The 19337-nt window shown below is 38.7% G+C and overlaps 1 protein-coding gene across 9 annotated transcripts in view; it reads right to left on the bottom strand.

Annotated features, from left to right (window-relative positions):
* Positions 1-19337, bottom strand: part of LOC138764190 (constitutive coactivator of PPAR-gamma-like protein 1) — a 130483-nt gene that overhangs the window by 29960 nt on the left and 81186 nt on the right. For 7 of the 9 annotated variants that reach the window (XR_011358042.1, XR_011358044.1, XR_011358043.1 and 4 more), the window contains 3 exons: positions 12828-13077; positions 10010-10124; positions 5422-5631 (listed from right to left, as the gene is read on the bottom strand). Coding sequence is in view for 5 of the 9 variants with exons in the window: in XM_069939764.1 (XP_069795865.1) it covers positions 5422-5631; positions 10010-10124; positions 12828-13077 (575 nt within the window). In the remaining 4 variants the exon portion in view is untranslated. Of the gene's footprint in view, positions 1-5421; positions 5632-10009; positions 10125-10505; positions 11162-11257; positions 11421-12827; positions 13078-19337 lie in introns of those variants that run through there. The other 2 variants (XM_069939766.1, XM_069939767.1) reach the window with 2 other exon arrangements.

The raw sequence follows: 19337 nt of genomic DNA, 5'->3' as shown, positions 1-19337 counted from the left end.
CAGATGTTTAGTATGGAGAAGGCTCTTATGATATCGAGGCAAAAATATTATGAGTTGGGGGACAGAGCTCACAAGATCCTCGCTTGGTAACTAAGGACAGAACAAGCCTCTTCAACAATCAATGCAATACCAACAGGGAATGGCCAGATCTCGTATAAACCAAAGGAAATTAATGAGACCTTAAGAGAATTTTATGAAGGACTGTATAAATCTGAATTGACTGGGAACACTAATCTAATGGGCAAGTTTCTGGCCAGATTAGATCTGGACTAGACCTTCCTCTTACAGAGGGAGAGCTGGGGAAAGCATTGAATGCACTACAAGCTGGCAAATCTCCAGGGAAGGATGATTCCCACCTGAGTTCTATTGAGAATTTAAGGATTTACTAATTCCTCTGTGTATGGAGGAGATAGACCAGGCAAGGGAGACATGGACCCTCCAGGAATCTTTCGCAATGGCGATTGTTACAGCAATCTTAAAGAAGGATAAAGATCCACTTTTGCCTTCTTATAGACTGATCTACCTGCTGAATATTGATTATAAGATCCTGCCCAAGGCCCAGGCTAACAGATTGGTATTGCATTTACCAAAATTAATAAATAAAGACCAGGCAGGCTTTGTGCAGGATATGCAAGCAGCGGATAACATTAGCAGAATGCTAAATATAATGCGTCTGGCACAAATCAGAAATGAGAGGGGATTGGTTGATTCCCTGGATGCAGAGAAGGCTTTTGATAGACTGGAGTGGGAAATTTTAATTTTAAGTGCTGAAGAAGGTGGGGTTAGGGCCATCTTTTCAAAATTGGATTACGACACTATATCATGCGCCCAAGGCAAATGTTATGACCAATGGACAAATCTCTTCAGCTTTCTCACTTACCAGAACTAGTAGACAAGGGTGCCCGCTGCCACCGGCTCTCTTTGTGCTAATGATGAAACCATTGGCTGAGGCCTTCGCCAGGATCCAGACATTAAAGGTTATAGAGTGGGCCAGGAGGAGCACAAAATCAACTTATTTGTTGATGACAGACCCTGCAACTTCTTTGCCTCAACTGCACGTGGTATTGGTGGACTATGGGAAACTCTTCGGGGAAAAAGTGAGGTGATGCCACTCACTGAGGAGAATTATAGCCAATTTAAAGTGGCCACAGGAGGGGGAGTTAATATTGATGGCAACTTGAATAATTTATACAAGTTAAATTACCCCCCCCCCCCCTTGCTGGAGAGAGTCAAGGAGGATTTAAATAAATGGATGTCCCTGCCCATAACATTAGTAGAGAGGGTTAACAGCATCAAAATGAATGTGTAGCCAAGATTCCAGTTGGGTTTCTTCAAACAGCTGCTACTCAAGGTCAGAATTTTTCTCTGGAACGGTAGGGTGGAAAGGGTCTCTATGGAAAAATTAACATGGGATTACAGTCTAGGCAGATTGAGGAGGCTGGACTTTAAAAAATATTATTGGGCAGCTCAATTGAGATACATCGCCTTTCTCTTCCAGGGAGGAGGTCTACCATCCTGGGCACAAATTGATCTGCACCTGGTGGGTGAGAGGATAGAAGAGGACTTTATTTATAAATGGGACGCTAAATTGCTGTCAGGAATGAAGGACAGCTCCATATTAAAACAACTGATTAATAGCTGGAACAAAATTAACCAATATTTGAACATCAAAGCAGGCCAGTATTGGGATTAGACTGAGATTTAAGCAGTTCAGATCCACGTTCTCGATGATCTTACTTGAAAATGTATCACCTGAGGCTACACCTGAACCAGACAGAACTGCAGATTTGCTGTGCTCTGCTGATTACAGAAATGTGACTCTTGGACTCATTCCAGAGTGATCCAGCTTTATGGCCTGATGTCCTTCAGGGCAGACAGAGATCTGTTGCTTATGGAAAGACTCGAAGAGGGGACTGTGCATTTACATCAGTGGGAAGGGGCGCAGAAATATCCCTGATGTAAGGATGTTCTGCTCAGCAAAGATAGAGTACCTGATGGTGAAAAGCAGACTCTTCTACCTGCCCAGGGAATTCACGACCATGTTGATTGTCGGTGTTTATGTTCTACTTTCGGCAAACGAGGGTGAAGCAATGAATGAAAGACCAGACATCCCACTCTGACAGTTGCATGATTGTTGCTGGCAACTTCAGCCACGCCAACCTGAAAATTGTTCTATGATGGTTTCAACAGCATGTCAACTTCGCCACTAGAGGAGAGAACATCCTCATTCGGATGTACATCAACGATTCTGCTGTGTACAAGTCTGCTCCTCACCCCCACTTTGGTTATTCGGATCCATCCTGTTAACAACGAGCAAAATCAATTCACAGGGAGATCAGGACATGGCCGAAGTGGGGGCACAGTAGTGCTACAAGACTGCTTTGAGACCACAGCCATGTAAACATCAAGGAGTACAAGAGTTCAGTGATTGGCTACATAGATTAAAGGCTACACAACCATGGGGATCCAGAAACCACAGTTGGATGCAGTGCTTATTATGCTGCTTTCAGGACAAGAGACAAGTTGGCACTAAGATCAGCCAGGGCTGAATTTTCTTGTGCAATCTGAAGACAAATTGTGGGTATGCACAGAAGATCCATAGGCAGCTGAGTGATACTGGCGACATGAGGTGCATGTGACAAGGGATCAAGACCATAAAAGATCTCAAGACAACCTTGCAAGTCAAAGACAACAACTCCTCCTTTCTGAACAGAATGAACATCTACGCATGGTTTGATGAGATGAACAGGCTGAAACCAAAATTAAAGCACAGTCTCTCCCTGATGAACAGGACTCTTGCATAGCCACCTCTGAGGTGAGAAGAACCCTATCCAAGGTGAATTCACACAAGGCAGTGGGACCATACAACAAACCCAGTCAGGAATTGAAGAACTATGCAGACCAACTGACGGAGGTCCTTATGGACATCTTCAACACATCAATGTAGCACTCCATCATCCCCGCGGGATTCGAAATAGTCACCACTATCATGGTACTGAAGAGGGTGACAGTAACAGGCGTCAATGGCTACCACCCAGTGGCAGTGACATCCTCGAAAAAGAAATGATTCAAGTGCCTGGTGAGGGAAGGCATCAAAGCACACCTCCGAGGGACATTGGACCATTTCAATTCACCTACAGATAAAACCGTTCCACTGATGATGCCATAGCCTTGTCCCTCTACTCTGTCCTGTCCCACCTGGGGGACAGCATTTAATACAATCATAGCCAGAGGTTCACGAAGAAGCTTCTGGCTATGATTCAACAGCCTTCTCTGAAATTGGATTCTGGACTTCCTCCAGTCTCTCTGGGTCAGTAGCAGAACACTGAGCACCATCACACTGAGCACAGGTGCTCAGCCTGCTCCTGCTCATGCTACTGATCCACGACTGTATCATTACAGATCCAGCTCCAACAGTGACGTCAAGTTTGCAGATGACACAACAGCCGTCAACCTCAACAGCTCACTGCAGAGAAGAGGTGGAAAATCTCGTGAAGTGGTGCAAGAATAACAATCCGAGACTCAACGCTGTCAAGACAAAGGAGATGATTGTGGACATCATGAGGAGCAGGGACGATCACCCTCCAGTACACTTTAATAGCTCAGTAGTGGAGAGAGTGGAGTCTACTTAACTAGTGACCTATCCTGGACACACATCTCACTTGTCAGGAAGTTGCAACAGCAATTGCACTTGATGAAAAAACTGAGGTAGGCAAGTCTACCGGCCACCATCCTCCCAACTTTCTCCAGGAGCTCCACAGAGTGTGTCCTGGCTGGCTGCATCACACCGTGGCACAGTTGCTGCAGAGTTTTAGATCGGAGACCAAGCCGCAGGACCACAGTAGAGAAGATCACTGGGGTCTCCCATGCCCCCATTGATGTGATTTACCAGGATCGCAGTCTCAAGAGGGCTATCAAAATCTGGAGGATCTCTACCACCCACTCCCCCCATACAGCAACTTACAGCTACTCCCGTCGGGAAAGGGAAAGAGAGCTGGAACCACCAGAAACTGCTTCCCACAGTGAGGTTGCGGAACGACTGTTGAACTGCTCATACAAATCCTCCGTGGCTCAACTATTTAACAATTAAAATTTTTAAAAAATATCTGTATATACATATTGTGCATGTGTATCATTATTCTGTATGCGTATTATGTTTGTATGTGTGCTGTCCACTTTTGCACTGAGGACCAGAGAACGCTGTTTGATTGGTTGCTCTTGTACAATCCGATTATAAAGACTTGAACTTGATAGAATACAAAATAAATTTATGTAAATATTTTGGAATAATTTACTTGTTTAATTTCTAAGCACCCTAAGGTTAAAGTACATCACCATTTATAAATCACACAGCCTGCAGAAGAAGATATTTCCCAGCCTGGCAGTCCTGGTTTTGATGCTCCTTACCTCCTTCCTGATGGTGGTAGATCAATGATACTGTGTGATGGATGGTAGGGTCCTCAATAATTCCATGAACCCTATTTAAACAATGCTCCCAATGAATGTCATCCACCATGGAAAGGAAGACCTCAGTGATCTTCTCAGCCATTTTAATGATCTTTTGTATAGACTTCTGGTCTGATGCTTTGCAGCTACCATACCACACAACAATGTAGCCTCACAGGTCATTCTTGATTGTGTTTCTGTTAAATGTTGTCAAGATGGGAAGAAGTGTGGCATTGCTACGTTTTCCTGATTAAGGGGGTGGTGTGGGTCCAGGAGAGATCATCCATAATATGCATACCAAGGAACCATGTCCTCTCTGGATAATGGAGCCTTTGATAATGTAGTGGAGAGTGTCTAAACGAGCAAACAAAGATTTGCTGGAGGAACTCATCCAGTCAGATAGCATCCATAAGTAGAAATGGTCAGACAACATTTTGGGTGTCAACCCGATATCAAGACTTTAGTTTTAATTAGTCTTGATAAAGAGTTCACACCTTAATGCTGATTGAGCATTTCTACCTTGGATCTGTCAGACTTGCTGAGTTCCTCCAGCAATTTTAGTTTTCTCAAATTCCACCATTTGCAGTTTGCGTGTTTCTTAATTGTGATTCATTGTTGGATCTGCCTCAAATTACCAGTGTAGGATACAGTAATAGGGAGATCAGGTTTTGATTCAGAATTCCAGCACAACAGCAGAGAGGGCAGGATTTTGTGCTAGATCCTGCCAGTAATACATTTCTCCATATATAATGCTATCATGATTTGTTTTATCATTGATTCCATTACTCCTCTCCTGGGAATGCATCCTTTTTCCTCAAGATACCAATGTAAAAATTAATACTCAATTAAAAATAGCAAAGAAATATCAAACTTTTACAATTAAGTATTTTTCAATATACTACTTTTTAATCTCATACATTATTTGAAAGCTTTAAAAAATTTATGGCACACAGCCACATTCATTGCAATCCATACCTGACCATCGCAGAGGTCAATCAAGGGTATCTTTTCCCGGCTCACTTTTATAAGCTTGCTTTGGAAAAGTTTGCCATCAAAGTACATCCACGGACAGCAGTGCTCCCAGGGGACTGGCTGCCCACAGGCATCATTTGCAAAAAGTGCCATATCAACCCCACTCATAAACAGTGCTCCAAGTTGAATACCACGGGGATCCAAGCTTTCAATCTAGAAACAAAAGATCACAAGATCTATCAATATATGTTAAGCAAGTTATCTGTCAGTGAAAACTACGATGACGTATTTGTAGTGGAAGTTGTAGGATGACATTGTTACTACATGTGGTTGATATTGCTTGCAATATGTTAATGGGGCCTTTGCCGATCCTCCGTCTGTCCATTGCACAAAATAGAATGAGCAGGACTTCTCAGATGTTCAGGCAATTTGGTTTGTTATTGTTGCTGTTAACAGAGAGCCCCATTCAATAGCTTCAATTACATTAATGTCTCATTTGTTTTGCATTGGCCATTTGCAAGAAACAGCAGGAATTGTTCTGAAATCATTACTACAATCTAGGCAAACTCAAGTTAACATATCTGTGCACATTGAGCCAAAAAATGAAGTTGTATAGTTTTCTTTCTCAAAGGATATTAGTGAATCAGCTATGTTTTTGACAAAAGTCCAAGCTATCTTAGTAACAAGTATTTATTATTTTCAGGTTTTTCAAAACAAGACTCAAAATTAAACGAGCATGGCGAAACTGATGCAGTTTTTAAAAATTATTTTCTGAGATCCTTGGTTTATCAGTCCAGTGATTGGCAAATTGACATGATTCATTAAATGACAATTTGCAACCAGGGCTTCAAAGCAGAATGTTTTTGAAAATAAATTCAGATAATTAAAAAACTTGTTTACCTTTCATTTGTCATTGAAAATATTAACTTCTCCTGACCATAAATCTTATGACAGAGTGATTGTACATATATATGCTGGAGTGAAATGGATGCATCAGGCACACAGCATGGATGCTGCAAAGGAAGGTCCTGTTGACAAATTTATTGGAGATCTTTGAAGATATAACAAGCGTGGTCGATAGAGGGGAGAAGATGCATGTTGTTTTCTTGGATTTCCAGAAGGCATTCAATAGTGTGCCTTGTATAGAGACATAGAGCTGCATAGAGTTGGGGCTGATGTATTAGCATGGATAGTGGATTTGGTTAACCAAAAGAAAACAGAGAGTTGGGATACAGGGGTGTTTTTCTGGTTGGCAATCAGTGGTGATCAGGGTACCACAGGAGTCGCTGCTGGACCTGCAACTGTTCACTATTATATTAACAATCTGGAAGGGGGACAGAGTGCAGTGATTTTCAGTTTGCTGATTACACAAAATTGAGTGGAAAAGGTAAATTGTGCAGAAGATACAGAGTCTGCAGAGATATAGATAGGTTACGTGAGTTGGCAAGGTCTGGCAAATGGAATACAATATTGGTGAGGTTATCCACTTTGGAAGGAAAAATGGAAGATCAGATTATTGACTGGAGCATACTGCTGTGAGACTTGGGAGGGCTTCTGCATGAATCGCAAAAGATCAGTTTGCAGGCGCAGCAGGCTATCAAGAAGGCAAATGGAATGTTGGCTTTCATTGCTAGAGGGATTGAATTCAGCAGCAGGGAGGTCATGCTGCAACTGTACAAGGTACTGATGAGGCTGCATCAGGAGCACTGCGTGCATTTCTGGTCTCCTGACTTGAGGACAGATGCAGTAACTTTGGAGGTGGTACAGAGTGGGTTCAACAGGTTGATTCCAGAGATGAGGGGGAGTTAGCCTATGTTATGAGCTCAGAGGACCCCAAAACCCAGCAGCAATAGAAATTCACTGACATATGGTTACTTAAAGAAAAGATGCTTTTAATTATCTTTAAACATGAACACAGGATCAAACTTTAACTTATTACTATTAATTTAACCCCCTTCTAATTCTAAGCGCAGATGTATGTAATGTGTGTGTAAGTTCAGAAAAGTTATTTAATTCACCGTCCAATCTCACTTCTCATTCCTCCAAGTTCACTGGTTGCAGGCAATTCTTATGTGCACAGAATTTAACATTTGTGAATTTCACCAGGCTTTGGTGCTTGAAAGGTAAATGGTTACCGCTCAGGAAGGTTCTTGTTGGATTTCAGAGAGAGATTTGTTGCTCGTTGGACACCCACAACTGATTCCTTTAGATCAGCCACTTCAGTGTCTTGCCGAAGAAACTTGCCCCATCAGGGTTTTCCAGAAGATAACCTCTTTCTTTCAGGTCACCAGAGTTCTTTTTTGGTTTCCCTTATTTCAAATGAAATTTTATGCAGCCAATCCTCTCCTCTTGTATGGTCCACAGGGGGTTTGATCAGGCTGAACTTAGAACTCACAACCCATCTTCAAAATGGGGTTTTTCCACAAGCTTGCCATGTTCTACTCCCAGCTGCTGCTGCTGAACTGTAGAACTGAAACTGAATTCTCTCTCACTCAGAGAAAACCACATGACCTTTTAGAACAGCCAACCCCACTCAGACAGACTGCTGCTCTGGACCTAATCTTCCGAGTTTGTCCATCTGTTGCTTTCCAAAACAATAATTTATTACTCCACAGTATGTCCAATTAACACCAACTTGTTAAGTCCTTATAGGCATCCTTCAAAGTTTTTGCAAAGGCACCCAGACCCTGGACTGTCTGGCTTGAGCAAAGCTCTGGCATTTTAAATGAGATCTCTTTTGAAGTATTTGAAAGTGACCTGCACTTAAAAAAAACCTGCCACAATTTATCTCCTTTAAAACATATCTATATATAAAATATAACATAATCTGTCACACCTATGAGGAGAGATCGGGTATTCTGGGAATTTACGCGATGGAATTTAGAAGAATGAGAGGGGATCTTTTATCTTCATATAAAATTATGAAACACATAGATAAGATAGAGATAGGTGACTTGTTTCCATTGGTGGGGTGGACTAAAACTAGGGGACTGAGCCTCAAGATTCAGGGTAGTAGATTTAGGACAGAGATGAGGAGGATTTGCTTTTCCTGAGGGTGGTGAATCTGTGGAATTCACTGCCTGTTGAAGAAGTGGAGGTTACTTCAGTAAATATATTTAAGACAGGGTTGGATAGATTTTTACATAGTAGGGGAATGAAGGGATATGGGGAAAAGGCAGGTAGGTGGAGGTGAGCCGATTATTAGATCAGCCATGATCTCACTGAATGGCAGAACAGGCTTGATGGGCCAGATGACCTACTCCTGCACCTATTTCTTATGATCTTACTCAACAATCAAAGCAGTTGAGATAATCTCAGTTTGTATCCAAAAATATTAACTATTCACAATATTTCTATAATATTGGGTTTTATTGATGCACCTATTTGAAATAGAACAAATAACTGGAGATGGATATGATGGCATAGTTGAGTAATAGATTTAGCAAATTAACCAAAATTCCTGGGTTACAGTTTCCTTTATGTTTTTACCTTGAGGCACCAAAAATTGAGACTCAAATAAATTTGGGTGTGAGTAAATTATTACTATACATCTCGATTCCCTGAATCTCTCAAGTCTGTTTATCAAACTACCCATAAAACTGACCATATTCCTTACTCTCAAGTTTCTTTCTGTCTGGATGGCTTGTTTCATCCATTTTAATTTTGGGCTGATAACTAAGGGTGTGGAAGGCATTAAATTTCATCTGCTGAATATATGGCTATTTCAGCAGTTTATGTCCTCATGCAGTCTGTATTCCTCTTCCCCAATTTCAACTTGGTGATTTTACCAACTGCAAACTTTGAAATTTCTCCTGTACACTTGTTTTACATTAGAAATGGTACTGATGCCTGGTGAACACCAGAACAGACTTGTTAATAGTTAATAGTCAAAAGAGCATCTATTCATCATCTTTCTTTGCGTTTTGCCACTTTACCACTTTACACAAGACCAATATTCCTGTGATTTTCAGGGTTTCAAATGCTGAGCTCCAATTTTAAATAAAGTTTTGGTAGAACTCACCAAGTTTTATTAGTTTCTTTATTCATATACTACTCCATTGGAAATATAATTTACATGAACAGAAACAAAGGTTTAAAGCATCCATGCTGCCCTGCAGATTACAATCAATGTACAAAACAATCATATTTAAAATGAACAATTTCCCTTAAAAGTAAACAGTAAATACAATATTAATTGCAATCAATCACAGGACGGTACAGAAATAGATGCATTTTTGCCCAACTTCTCATCTTGGCTTCTGCTATTTTCATTCAACTTCCATTCGTTTTGAAAAAAAGTCTAATCAAAATGGCACTGTTAGCATAGCGGTTAGCGCAAGGCAATTACAGCGCAAGTGACCTGGGTTCAAATCTGGCGCTGTCTGTAAGGAGTTTGTACGTTCTCCTCATGTCTGCATGGGATACCTCCAGGTGTTTCAGTTTCCTCCCACCTTTCAAAACGTACCTCATTTAGGTGCGATTGGGCTGTATGGGTTCGTGGGCCAGAAGGGCCTGTTACAATGCTCTATGTCTAAATTTAAATTAAAAAATTAAAACTTCCTCTTTAACAGAATTAATTAGTGTTGGTTACCTTAAGCTCCTGCAGCTGATCTGGCTCATAAAGTTTAGGAGACAGAGCCTGTGCAAGGAATGCATCGAGTTCGTGGCGACGCAGGATTCTCATTCCTGGCCACTGCAAAAGATAGCTATAACAGACATATACATAGGCTCTTTCAGTTAATTTATAAATTAGGTCACATTATTTTTAAAAAGTGATTTTTATAAGTATTAAAATCATCCTAGTTGGTAATTACATAGTTCACACAAAACTATATATGCATCTCTAATCATATCCCAACAAACTAGTTATGATATAATATCCAAATTTGCACTCAGATTTTTATAGTTACCAATGCTCAAATAGTTATAAAAGAGCTCTTCAATTCTCAAGGCATTTGTTTTTCATTCAAGTGATATATTTAAGATGATTAAAGGAATAAAAATTACTTCATTGCCAAATGATTTGGCCAAAGAAAGATTGTGACAGGTATTTGTTACAACTCTTATTCCACTTTAAAATTAACCAAGGCATCAAAATTAAACCTTGAAAAAGGAAAACAAAACAAATGTTAAAAATACCAATGGGAGTTGAAGAATTGTAGACTATTTACTCTAATATTCACTTTTGAAAAATTTGAGATTGAATGAACATCCTGCAAAGTTCAAGCTAATGAGAGTGAAAAATGATAAATCTGTAAACAATAGCTTATACCTTATGAATCTGACTGAATTTTTAGAGCAAATGAAAAATATTGGGGAGACCATTTTCATATGTTAATTTTTGGTCAGGAAAATATACAGTACCCTCCATAATGTTTGGGACAAAGACACTTTTCTTTCCTTTATTTATCCCTGTGCTCCACAGTTATCAATTTTTAATTAAAACAATTCACATGTAATTAATGTGCACATTCCAGATTTTATTCAAGGTCATTTGCATACATTTTGGATTGACCATGTAGAAATTACATAGTCCCCTCATTTCAGGGCACCGTAAAGTTTGAGACATTCAGCTTCGCAGGTATTTGTGATTACTTAGGTATGTTTAATTGCTTCGTTGGTGCAAGTTTAAGAGAGCTAGGCTTGCTTCTAAGCTTTTAATCACCTTTGGAGTCTGTAGTTACAATTTTTCGACACGAGGACCAAAGTTTTGCCAATGAAAGTCAAAGAAGCCATTATGAGACTGAAAAAACAAGAATAAAACAGTAAAAGACATCGCCCAAACCTTAAGGTACCCAAAATCAACTGTTTGGAAGATCATTAAGAAAAAAGAGTGTACCTGAACTGGTGAGCTTAGTAACCGTAAAGGGACTGGTATTCCAAGGAAGACCTCCTCTGCTACTGACTGCAGAATTCTCATCATAATGAAGAAAAATTCCCAAATGTATATCCCACAGATAACAAACATTCTTCGGAGGCAGGTGTTGATGTGTCGATGACTACTGTATGCAGAAGACTTCATGAACAGAGATACAGAGGCTACACTGGAAGATGCAAACCATGGCAAAGGTGGTCTGCTTTGGATCTTGGGCAGTTCTTTACACCTCCACACTTCGCTCTTGCCATCACTCTGATACAGATTCATTTTGATCTCATCTCTCCATAAGACCTTTTTCGAGAATTCTGCTATTTAAAAAAAAATACTTCTTGGCAAACTGTAATCTGGCCGTCCTTTCTGTGGCTAACTAGTGATTTGCATCTTGCAGTGTATGGTGCCCCGCAATGGGGTACTATGTATAAAAATTGCTGAAATTTCTAGTCAATCCAAAATGTATAGAAATGACCTTGAATAAAATCTAGAATGTGCATTTTAATTACATGTGAATTGTTTGATTACAAATATAAAATTGTTGAGCTCAGGGGAAAATAAAAGAAAAAAGTGTCTTTCTCTAAAACATTATGGAGGGTACTGTACGGGTTCTTCAAAAGAGAATGTGCCATAGGTGCTCTGTGTTTAGGAAGGGATGACTTAAAGAGGTATGTTAGTGGGGGGGAAAAAAAAAAATTGAGAACCACCGATTTATGGTAAAAGGGGAATCTAAGACTAAGATGCAGTTTCAAAACTAACAATTAGCTATCGAAAGTGAAGGAAAGAATTCTACATGTAAAGGGCAATCAGATCCAAGAATATGTAGTTTGGCACATTCTTTTAGACAATTATTTCTGAGCCAATTTAAATTAACTTTCCAACTCTGTTGTTCTTTCTCCTTAATTTTAATTTATCAATATGCTATTTAATTCTCTTTTCTTTTATCATAGCATTCAAAAGCAATTTTGTTAGTGTATTCTTTTTTTCCCTTACTTTCCCAATTATGTTCACAATCTGTAGTTTGTGATCCCTCATTACTGATTCACCATGCAAAGATATAAATGTCTTCATTTTGGATCTCCAGTTTTTAAACTACTAGGACCTCAAGCATTTTTAGGATTTAATAGGCAAGAGAATGAAAACATCTGCATTGTTTCTCCTACCACCGCACCCACAAACACTTTTTGAAAATTTTTTTTATTTTTCACACTATGAACCATACTGACCAAAATACACACAAACATTTCCCTCTTGAATATACACAGTGTCATTTGAGGCATCTGCTCACACTATGCTCTTACAAAGAATTGCACCCTTATTCTACATTCAGTAAGTTGTCAGAGAAAATAAAACATGAACATTTCAAATGATTTAATTATTTCTAATCCCGCTAATTCAATATCTTAGAAACATTAAGAATTTTTAAAATATGGCACTATTATACTAAAACATGTGTTTAAATGGTACTTACAATAAATATATACATATATGAAAACAAATAATCCATTTTCATTCACTATTTATTTTGCATTTCTCTTACCGTAGCACACAGCAAAGAACTAGTAGATGCGTTGGGACATTTGAGGGATTTAACATGGCTGGTGTATCTGATCTCATGCAGGCAAGAAATGCCCTCATTCTTCTGTTTTTATCTTCCACAGCTTTTCCTAGCCACAACTTCTTTAAATTGGGACACGTCCACTCTCTGAAAGCAAGTGCTTCAACCAGTTCTGGAGTTTGGGGTGATTTCCCTTTGTAAGCAGCCCACTCCTTCACTAAAACTGGGGGAACTGAAAAAGTAACAATATATTTTACTGACTGAGATAATATTCCATTTTTAAATTACAATAACCTGCATTAATATTTGAAATTGCTAGTAGAAGATCTGATTATGTTACTATTGTAATTAATGAAACATGCGTGCATAGATACAGATTGTATCTATGCATAATGCAAAGCTGGATGGCTATATGGACTGTGAGGACAGTGCCGAGAAACTCCCTGGAGATACAGATGGCTAACTCAGTGGTTCTCAACCTTTTTCTTTCCAACCACATCCCACTTTAAGTAATCCCTATGCCATTGGTGCTCTGTATTAATAAATGATTGCTTAAGGTGGTATGTGAGTGGAAAGGGAAGGTTGAGAATCACTGCTCTCGACGTAAATGTTACTGAAATTATTTGCTTGAGAAAAATTGTCACTGGCCCATTTCCTTTGGAGTTATGAAACCATGCACATAACGAGTCAATTAATACGATTGAAACAGTCGTTTTCAAACCTTTTTCTTTCCACCCACTCACCACCTTAAGCAATCCTGTACTAATCTCAGAGCGTCTCCAGCAGAGGAAAGAAAAAGGTTGAGAACCACTGGGCTAACCGAATGGACCAGGCCACAGGAGAGTGAACATAATGTGGGGAAAAAAAAGATGTTTAGTCTTATTTTTTAAGCGGCGAGAGACCAAAAAGTATACAAGAATTACTAAATATCTTCATATAGAATTGGACAAAGGAAGCCTAACTGTTTGTTAAGATCTGAAAACAAGCTTAGAAGTATCCTACTTGCTCTAATTATATAGGGCCTTGGTAATTTTGCATCTGGAATAATGTGTACAGTCTAACCTCCCTACCTAAGGAATGATATACTTATGAAAGAAGACATGCATGTTTGTCATACACGTCGGGATGATGTAGACTGGACTGACTCACTGATCAAAGTGCAAAACTGGAAGGTAATCAAGCTATTTCTCTCCCCACAAATGCTGTTATATCTGAGTATATATCCAGCAATTTCTTTTTTTAAATTTTTGCCATGTACTCTTCTGTTTAAAAGAATGAGAAATGATCTCATTCAAAGATGCAATTTTTTGAGAGCTTAACAGGGTATGTGCAGGAATGATGTCTCTCCTCAATGGGGTGCTTCCTACCAGGAGTCCCAGTCTTGATAGAAGGAATTAGCCATTCAGGACTGATTTGAGAATAAATTTCTCGACATAAAGTTTAATGAATAATTGGAAATGTCTATTCAAGATTACTGTGGAGGCTCAGTTGTCAAGAATATTCATGATAAAGATCAATAGGTTTTTAGATATTAGGGATTCAAGGGATGTGAGGCAAATGCTACAAAATGGTACCAAGGTTAAAGATCTGCCTTAACCTTATCGAATTGCAGCACAGATATTCCTGCTTCTACTTCTAATATTCGTGGCATGAGTTCCTGACAACACCTCTTCTGATCAATTTATTGTCTTGTAATTTCTTAAGTCATGCTGAACATTGCATATATGGTCGATATATAATTTTTTATTTTCAAATTTTAATCTTTGTTAAAAAAAATGAAGTGCCTTGTATTTTTCAATTTGCTCTTTTGACAAAGATGAGCAGCACAGTTAGTGCAGTGGTTAGTGTAATGCTGTTGCATCACCATTGATCAGGACCAGGCTGTCTCGAAGGAGTTTGTATTTTTACCACATGCCTCTGGGTTTACCCTGGGGGCTCTGGTTTCCTCCCACCATTTAAAACGGACTGGGGGTTGTAGGTTAATTGGTTCAATTGGACCGTACGGGCTCATGGGCTAAAAGAGACTGTTTACTGTGCTTTATGTCTAAATCATCCCATTCACCCTGCCAGTATTGAGTGCTTCTGTGGATTATTAAAAGTCATTTAAAATAAATATTCTGTTACCACATTTTTGAAAGTTTAGAAACCATACCAATGAGTCACTTTCTAAAACTGAACTGCATTCTTTCAGCACTGGGCCACCATACTGCTTTATCCACTACTCAGTGGCAGTTTTGGCATCTGATGTTTCTCAATGCAACTGCCTAACCTAAGAAATAATCAGGCACACAGCAAACAATTCATGGAACCAAAGGCATGAATAGATCTGCCTGCAACATGTATGGAATGGAGAGTAGACTGAGTAACTATGCATTCCTAGCCTTACACAATTTCATTTTCTAGAACCCTTTATGTTTTGAATTAGGATCTCTATTTGAACCAAGCACTCTAAGCTGTGTCGCTATATAATTGCACATAATAAAAACCATTCAGCAGTTCATCTAGAATTTGTATGGAAGAAATTTACTATGAATTGAATTGTTAATACGTGCCAAGTTTCTGTTTGCTATGTAATTTAAATTCAATGGAAATAAAAAGTAACTTGAAAAACAAAAACACGTTCAGGATATATGAGAGCTGCACAAAGTCTGTGATACTGGTCCTATTTCTTGTGTTTTTACTTCTTCTGGGTCCGTGGTGCTTTGAAATTATTAAGCACAAAGGATTCAGACTCACATGGATGCCCCTTCCTGGATTTCTGTTCTCATATAAGTGGCCCATGCAGCCCAAGGGTCATTTATGCATTAAGGTGAAAGACTAGGTATTTCTCTGGAGAGTGACTGAGCAACTATCACAACTCCTGTCAATGCCCCACTAGTTTTTCGGCAATCCATAAGGAACAAATCAGGAATATTCTTCAGTTTCCTAGAGAGGGTGGCTTCAGAGGACTCTCAAGAAGCCAAGACCATACTGAACAAAGCAGCATTCATCCAACACCTTAAGCATCCATTCCCTCCACCACTAATACACATGGGTTGCAGTGTTTCCTACAAGAAATGTGTATTAGTGAATTAATTTGACTTCTTCCACAGCTCTTTTCAGACCCACAATTTCCATCATTCTTAGACAGATGGCACACTTGAAAACACAAGTTCTTCCCCAAGTCAAATATATCCCTGAGCTAATTGGTGAGCTGAAATAGTGAAATGCCCTAAACATCCAACAGGATTTTGGTAGTCAGCAATAAATGGTGGTAGTGCCAGAAATGCCTCTACATTCTGTTGATGTATGGAAACAATTATCACTAGCCTCCTATATTTGGAGTTGATACCATGTTATTGCTGACAGGAAGATAAAAGCACAAAACTTAGAAGCCATTATAAATACTGACAAATAATTTTTGGTGCAATATTAAAAATGGAATAGATTATAATGGAGAATAAATTATATAAACATGTGCTGATCCACTGATACCTAACACTCTAATTGTGGATCGCCTTTTAAACACAATTCATGAAAGACTAATATTTTATAAACAGAACATTCAAAAAGATAAAGCTGCAGTAAATAAGAATATTAAAAATAGAAGTGGAGAAGACCATTTGGTCACTCAAGTCTGCCCTGCCATTCATCTGGAACCTGACTGGTCTTTCCTTGTTTTAATAACCTATTCTGCCACTTTTTGACTGCCCTGTCCTTGTTTTAATAACCTATTCTGCCACTTTTTGACTGCCCTGTCCTTGTTTTAATAACCTATTCTGCCACTTTTTGACTGCCCTGTATGTTCTTTGGGATTTTTTTGTACTGCACTAGACCCCAGAATTGGCAGATTTCTTGTTAACACCTATATATAACTTCTCTGCGGAACTTTGTTTCTAAGTAGCCTTTAAAAATTCATTTCTATTTTGATGACAGTTCATGAATCCAGCTCCTAAAAATATTCTTGGTGAAGTTATGTGGGAAAATTATCCACCCAGAAACATTCTTATTACTTCATGTAATTTTAAAGTGATCCCTGGACTTCTACCTATACACATACATCAAAATATTTATTTTTAATGATTAACACTTTTCAAATAACCTCCTGTTATCAATCCTAAGGTTACTGTTTTGAAATTATATTCTGTTTTCTCCACTAATAACCTTCAAATCAAAGCAGCATTCCAGATAAACCTTTTCTAAATTTTCACCTGATTTATACAAAGCTAATATTAATATCTGACATCTCCTTTCTAGGTCATAAAACTCAAGCTTCTCTGATTGAAGTGAAGGGTTAATGAAGGGTTGAAGGTTAAATGAAGGATCCTCCGTACTGCTATTAGAGCTTAAAATGGCTTTCTTATTTTCTGAAAACTAGAACTGAATAATGAATTTAAGACAGAATCTAACATGTTTAACAAAGAGCTCTAATTAACTTCTTCAAGCATCTAAATATTTTTGGGCACCTTAGATATATTTAAACTGCAACAACATAACCAAGATCTGTAACTGCAGTCCAAGTTCCAATAAGGCAGAACTATATTTCAAATGAACTCCATCACATAAACAAACACCAATGTACCACTGAGAAATGTCACAGATGTTCATAAACTAGAGGTATCGTTGTGCTTTACATTCATGCTGAGAGTAAAATCATTAACTTTTCTCCACAGTGGTAGCCATACTTAGATGTGATTAATTTCACGGAGAAACTGACCCTCAAGTAAAATCTGAAGCCTAATTATGTACACTGGTGCAATCTGACCAGCCAAGGAAAAAAGATCAGGTTCAAGACATTTACTGTTCATTGCAGAAGATCCTTATGATGACTTAAAATCTTGTTTGGAAAAAGAAATTATGCACAAACTGAAGAATCTGAGAGATAATGCACTTATCTCTGAGTCAGTAAGTTACTCACTCAAGTCCAAAACCAGCTAATTGAGTTCATCAGAAGTTGGTTGACAGTTCAGAAAAAGAGAGGACCATTGAACTGAAATAGCTTCTGCATTTTGGATGAGTTGTTAAACTGAGACCCTGTCTTTGACTATCCGAAAAATAATAAGAGATTCCACAGTCATTAGCCCAAATTCATCACCCAAACACCAAAATCAAGTAATCTAAACAATTTATTTCACTTCGATGTGAGGTATTATGTAGATAAGCTGTCTGCTCCATTCATCTCCTACATCACAAGAACCATTTTTATTGATTTTCATGTCTCTTGGTTGGGATGTCGAGATCATTGATGACATTATACAAAGTACTGTCTTTTGTTCTAAGATGAGTTTGTGTATTTTAAGAAGCTTGATGTGAACTTTGAACCATACAGTCCAGAAAACAGGCCGTTTGGCCCTTCTAGTCTGTGCTGATCACCATTCTGCTTGTCCCATTGACCTGCTCCTATTCCATAACCTTCCAGACCTCTCCCATCCATGTATTTATCCAATTTATTCTTAAAACTTGAGATCGAGCCAGCATTTACCACATCAGATGGCAGCTCATTCCACACTCTCACCACTCTCTGAGTGAAGAACCTTCCTCCAATGTTCCCCCTAAACCTTTCCCCTTTCAGTTTAAAACTATGACCTTGAAAAAGTGCTGGCCAAATAAAATCTGCATAAAAACTCGAATGCAACGTCCACAGAATTCTTTCTAAAACCATCAGTTGGAAAGATTTGCAGCACATGCAAAAATGTTCTCAATTAAGGGAGTGGTAGTAAATCTCAGATGGCAATAAGATCGGTAAAGGGAGAAAAGATGCAGGGAAAGAACATTTGGTCACAATAACCACTGGAACGGGCACTATAGCCTTCTGAGGCAGCTTCAACAAAATCATGGCTTATCTGTATATCATTCCTTCTTTCACCAATCACATCTTGATCTCTTTCATATTCAAATATCAGTTTCAGTCTTTAATACATTAAACAAAGATTTACAACCCTCTGTGTAATTTCTCCTCATCTCAGTCCGAAATGGCTGACCTTTTATCTTGAGACAATGCCACATATTCTTGAATTCTCCACCAAAGTATCTCCATCGTCAGAGTCTCTCAGATTATTATTGAGACACAACCTATTCTAAAATCCAATGAGTAAATGCCAACTTTCCTCAATTGCTCTTTAGAGGGCAACCCACTAATCCCAAGAACCAATCCTGTAAAAATACCATGCAATGAATCCATTGCCAGGATAAAACGAGACAATGCTGGAAACCATCAGGAAGTCAAACAGTATCTCTCGAAAGAGAGACACAGTTAAAGTTTCAGGTTTGAGTCCTTTGTCTGAATGGTCTGACATGAAAGGTGAACTGTTTCTTTTTGCACAGATGTCCCTGCATCTGCTAATCATTTTGATGTTTTCTATTTTTAATTTCACATTTCCAATAGTTTTTCTGATGGTTGAAAATTCTTTTTGAGATACTAAGACCAAAATGCACACAGTACTCCAAACAAAATTAATGTAATACTTGCCTTCCCAACTGCTTGCCAGACCAGTACAAATACTCTCTGTGGCT

This window comes from Narcine bancroftii, chromosome 5 (assembly GCF_036971445.1).
Source record: "Narcine bancroftii isolate sNarBan1 chromosome 5, sNarBan1.hap1, whole genome shotgun sequence".
In the NCBI taxonomy this organism is placed as follows: domain Eukaryota; kingdom Metazoa; phylum Chordata; class Chondrichthyes; order Torpediniformes; family Narcinidae; genus Narcine; species Narcine bancroftii.
The sequence above is the reverse complement of the archived record's forward strand: the minus strand, read 5'-3'. Positions and strand labels throughout refer to the sequence as shown.